Source organism: Mus caroli, chromosome 2 (assembly GCF_900094665.2).
Source record: "Mus caroli chromosome 2, CAROLI_EIJ_v1.1, whole genome shotgun sequence".
NCBI classification, from domain to species: Eukaryota; Metazoa; Chordata; class Mammalia; order Rodentia; family Muridae; genus Mus; species Mus caroli.
This window is the reverse complement of record NC_034571.1, coordinates 104,695,177-104,701,115: the sequence shown is the minus strand read 5'-3', so window position 1 is coordinate 104,701,115 and position 5,939 is coordinate 104,695,177. Positions and strand designations below refer to the sequence as shown.

Sequence of the window (5,939 nt, the reverse complement as noted above, 5' to 3'; positions counted from 1 at the left end):
TCTCTCTCTCTCTCTCTCTCTCTCTCTCTCTCTCTCTCTCTCTCTCTCTTTCTCTCTCTGAGATAGAACCCATGCTGGACATTGCTCATATAGCCCTGGGCCTAAGACTGGACAGATCAATGACCTAGGGGTAACTAAATGCTTCTTTTCTACTAAAAGAATATAGCCATAAAATGACTCCTAATGACTTGCTATACTCATAGATCAGTTACTTGCTCAGCCATTATCAGAGAAGTTCTTCTTGCAGCAGATAGGGGCAAATACAGAGACCCACAAGTAGACAATAAGCAGAGAACAAGAAACCTTGAAACAGTCCTAAGTGGTATGTAGTCATCTGATTTCTCCATTCATGGCATAAGGAACTATGGAAAAGAAGAAACATAAAGATTATACAAGCCAATGGGGACTGAAGACATCAAAGAAATAAGACTTTATGGACACAATTGGACTGATACATATGGAGAAACTATAGTTCATGAATTTATTTAAATAGTAAACAACAATTTAAAGGAAATTTTAGTTCTTGAAATTCAGATAATTGAGAAAAACAGTATATTTGTTTATACAACAATTTATTTTTATTAAGTTAATCAAATTAATAACAAGTAATGTCCACTGCTGTTTCTTGTGATGTTCATAAACTTTATTTGTCCACAATTTTCATATTCTCCCTTTAATATTTTTGGAGAAAGCTAGAATAAAGTAAATGATATTGCCATTTTACAGAGGGGTGAGTAAAATGTTTGTAGGATATTAATAAGGTAGAGAATAAGAATAAAATTTTCATGTTGTTAGAACAATATTTAAGATAATTTTACAAAAATAGCTATGAGATTGATGAATACATTTAGGTTCTTCTTCATATTACTGAAGACATGTAAGAGCTATTAATAATTCTCTCCAAAGAACTGTCAGTTTTTGAAAATTTTAAGAAACAATTTGTTGGTCTATATGATTAAAACTTTCAATCTTTAAAATTATATTATACTTATAACATGTCAAAATACTGTAACTAATTATACTTATAAATTAAATACCCCAAAATTTAACCTGTCCTCATTTCATTGAAATATCATCTTAAAATATTTATGGTGGATTTCTTGGGCATTAAGTATTTACCTTGTGATTCATAACATAGCTTTTAAATCTCTTTAGAGCATTTTTTATTTCTTTATTTCTCAGTGTATAAATGGCTGGATTTAGGAGAGGTGTAACAACAGAATAAAACACAGCAAGAAATTTGTCCAACCAGGTGATGTTGAGGGGCCAAACATAGATGAAGATGCAGGGCAAAAAAAGCAGCATCACCACAGTGATGTGGGCAGTGCATGTGGACAGGGCCTTAGATGCCCCAGCCTTAGAGCTCCTGCGAACAGTGATAAGGATATATGTGTAGGATATGAGCAACATAATAAAGCAAGATACAACTACAATCCCACAGTCAGCATTCATTAAAATGTCCAAATCATGGGAATCTGTGCAGGCTAGTTTGATTACCAGTGGCATGTCACAGAAAAAACTGTCTATTTCCAATGGGCCACAGAGAGGTAGCTGCAGAACTGCTACAAGCTGGCTCAAGGCATGCACAAAGCCAACGGTCCAGGAAGTCAACACCAATCCAGTGCATCTTTTCAGGTTCATGATTGTGAAATAGTGGAGAGGTTTGCAGATGGCCACATAGCGGTCATAAGCCATTACCAGCAACAGCACCATCTCTCCTGCAGCAATGCAATGGGCAAAGAAGACCTGGGACATACATCCTTCAAAAGAAATGGTTTTGTGTTCCCTGAGAAAGTCTATGACCATTTTTGGTGTGGTAACTGAGGAAAGCCATATATCAACAAAAGACAGGTTGGCCAACAAGAAGTACATAGGGGAATGGAGATGGCGGTCAATGGTTATTAAGATCATGATGACAATGTTTCCTGACAGAATGAGCAGATAAAGTATCAAAAATATCACAAAGAGCAAGACCTGAAGATTCTGTGAGCGGAAAAGTCCCAAAAGTACAAATTCTGACACCGTGGACTCATTTCCTCCATTCATTTTGTCCTAAGAACCTACAGAGAAAGAAATATTTTGGATGTATGTGTAGTACAAATTGCTTATAGAATTTGGCATTCAACTTGAGACTTAATAAATGTAAATAGAAATCTTCACAAAATATGAATGGTATTACTATCAATATAATATTACTATCAATATCATGAGCCACTGTTAACTTCTGTGGAAGCAAAGGGTAAGATTTCACTTATATGAACATTGTTTCAGAAATATGCTCTGTATGATGGTATGCAAAAACATTGGTTACAAGTGAGAGGTTACAAATTATTGGTTTTCCTTGTGAGGGATATCTTACTCGCTAGTTCAATTTAAACAAACTCTCAATGTGGAGCCAACACTCATTCCACCATATGATAAAATTTAACTCATATCCTTGGGGAAATGATTATGAATTACATTGAATTTCAATGTACAAAACGTGTTACAGTCTTTCTGTTTTTATTACTATAGTTAGTGATTTCTTTAAGCTACAATATGTTTTTTATATTATTTTATAACGTTAAATATTTATCTTACTCTTCTGAAGGAAATGTGCCAACCATTCAGAGAAAACCTCCAGCATACGTTGTAGGATGCTAAAGCTCATACTAATTGGGGTATGAGCAGAGTGTTCATATTTAACATAAATTAAAATATATCAGGGAACTTTCATGGACAACTAAGCTCATTAGCAAATTGTCAGTACAGATGAATGTAGAAATCAATTAATTGAATAGAAGGACCATTCACATTCAGACTTGAACATTACATACAATTTAAGGCTATAATTAGAACATATTTATTTTTAATGATATCAATAAATAGCAATGAATCAATACACTGTGCCTCTTATCATAAAATATGTATCCATCTACTGTATATTTATCTATTATCTATTAATCTCTCTTCAACTTGTATCACTTATTTATTGATCACTGCTATTATTTGAAAGATGATAATATATCACATACATATGTAAATAAATAAATTTTGTCTTTGACTGTTAGTTTTGCAGTAATGTGAATTTGAGCATCCACTAAAAACTAATTATTTATATCAAAATATAATAGTGTACATATTGACGGGTAATATTAACAATACTCAAGCTGAATGGGGCTGACATTTACAAATTTCCCCTCTTCCTTCAGTAATTCCTTGAGAATTATTTTCAAATTTTGTGTCCTACCTGTTATATCATTTGAAGTCCCTGGGGTCATGAAGTGAAGAAGTTGACCTCCCTGTATAGGATGCTATTTTACCTTCCCATATTCTGAGAAGTCAGAAGCATGCACTAAGGAACAAAGGAAATAAATCATGTAAAATATTTGCTTTGGCAAATGTATATATTAGAGATTAATCTTTTTACTCAAAAATGAATCTATTTTCTACAACAAAGACATGCCTATTTTCTAAGGAAAATAGTTGGATTTTTAACAAATATGTCTGTGATATTTGTAAAGGCTGAACCATCTGAATTCCAATCCAAATTTAGTTTCTCATCAGTGTGAAAATTTCCTAAAAATACCATTTGTACAATCTTGAATAATTTGTAACAATAATAGTTAAGGGCAGGATATTGTGTGCTTGAGAAAGGAATTTATTAAAATGTAATTATGTGGCTTCTCATGAAACATTGGAGCAAGAGAAAACATAACATTTAAAAATTAGAGTTTATTAAACTACTGTGGAATGGGTAATCACTCTATTAACAGCTATCTACATATAATATATTTAATAGACTTGGCATTCATTTAAAAAAATAGTGATACTTGGCCAAATCACTATGATCTATTGACATTATAACCATGACACAAACATTTCTTTGTTTCAATAGTATATTATGAATATGTAAAATAAAATTTTGTAAAGAAAACACTTATGCATTTTATCACAATCAGAGTATGTTAAAATTTTTATTATTTTCTTTCTTCATTTTTTAGTGTATCTTTAAACAATATTGTGTTCAAAATTATGGGTAATGATTTTACCCTTCAGCTGAATTCTGTGTAAGCAATAGCTATTCTCTGTCTATCTATCTGTGTGTAATGACTTTTCCTCAAAATGACTATAGCTGGCAATTTCTGTAAGTTGACATTTACTTACTGAGTAACATGGATTTGTAGGCATAAATGACATACTACAGTACTGGCTCCTTTAAAGGAATATAACATTTGTTTCAGGCTTCATGTCTTTTTATCCAGAAGAACCTACACAAAATCCTCCATTTAATCATCTTTGGAATTCTCTTTTTGAGCTCATTGATGGCTTTATTACTTCTCATATTCTTTTTCATTGCATTCTTGTAATATGCAAGTGTCACATCACATCTCACTAGGTTGATGACCCATTTTACATCTCTCTGTGCTGAAGTTTGTCCTACATACTGAGCATATCCCATGTAAAGGGGCTCTATCCTGTTAAACAGTAGTGGGAGTGAAGAAGAATAGTTGCATGCTGTTTATATGTTCAGAAGAAAAATAAAAATGATCTGATGCACACATAAGCACATTTCAGAGGGCATGCTTTTTGTGGTATAGCAATTGATGATAAACCACAGAATTTTAGATATAATAGAAGTTAAGAAGACATGTATTATTTTCTAATCTGCAACAAAGCATAAAAATGATTCTTAACCTCAATCATGGTAGTTGTTGGTAAAATAGATACATGGATATATTTTCAGAGTTGTCTTAGAGAAGTAATCAGAGAAATGATCTAGCTTACCAGACTCAATGTTTTCTCATAGCTCAGATTTTCTCCCTCTGTGCGGTGTACTTGTGGATACACTCATGTTATGTAGGGTAGGGAGAGCGTCTTTAAATCACTGTCTGTTGGCCTGGTTTTTATTCAGCATTTGAATCTTTGTCCCATGGGCAAAACTCACAGCCTACATACTGAACAAAAGAGAACTCCGTAGGTAATTATTTTGGACATCTCTTAGGGGTTTCTTTGTTTAGAATGATACCAAGTACTGCATATTTATGAAATATAACAGAGATACAATTGAAAAGTATGAATAAGTCATTTAAAATTAGTGAAGTTATATGATTTTTTTCCTTAGCCAACAAACCCACAGTGATACCTTATTCATACTTGATCAGTAAGAGAAACCATATGCTGTGTGTTTTTTATGACCATGGTAAAGTGGTTCTCAAATTCACGACAGAGTTGCCACAAACAGGCAGGCAATGCTGATCATATAGAGGTCATATCATTATATTCTCTGATAATTTGCTATGTCAGAATGTAAGTCCTTGATTTTCAAATCATTAAGACCCCATGCGGTTTAAAGAGGACATTGATATGAATTTTAAACAGATCTATTTCAACTTTGTGTGTGTGTTTATATACATGAACATATATACATCTTATATTTAAAATAGCTTTATTGCAACAAATTGTGTAGCTATTTAATATATATAATTTAATGACTATTTGTACCTGTAGTCTGCCCTCCCCCAGCCTGAAACCTGCTTGCTCAGGGGTGGAGCTTTCCGCTCAATTGTTCTGCCACGCCCACTGCTGGAACCTGCCGCTTTGCTGTTTGGAGCCATATATGTGGTCACCCTGCCGGACACAACATGTACCTAATCTCCTTTTCCTCTCTAGTAATATTCTTACTTCTGAATCATACTTTGTCTAATACTAAAGTAGCTACTGAAGCTTTTCTTGATATATGCCACTGTCACATGTACTTCTTAATTTGTTTAGACAGTGCTTATATAGCCAAGAATTAAGACTAGAGACATCAAAGACTTAGGGGAATCCCAAATACTACTGCTCTAATAAAAGAATACAGTTATAAAATGACTCCTAGTGGCATGCTATACTTATAGATCAGTGTCCTTCTTAGTCATTCTTTCTGCAGCAGATTGGAGCAAATATGGAGACCCACA

At 33.3% G+C, this 5,939-nt stretch overlaps 1 protein-coding gene across 1 annotated transcript; it reads right to left on the bottom strand.

The window, feature by feature from the left end:
- Window positions 1-1,107: 1,107 nt before the first annotated feature.
- LOC110289828 (olfactory receptor 4K3-like) lies at window positions 1,108-4,810 on the bottom strand. Its single transcript, XM_021156223.1, has 2 exons — window positions 4,768-4,810; window positions 1,108-2,060 (listed from the first exon to the last, which is right to left on the bottom strand). The coding sequence occupies exon 2, from the start codon at window positions 2,044-2,046 to the stop codon at window positions 1,108-1,110; it is 939 nt and encodes a 312-aa protein (XP_021011882.1). The 5' UTR covers window positions 2,047-2,060; window positions 4,768-4,810.
- Window positions 4,811-5,939: the final 1,129 nt, after the last annotated feature.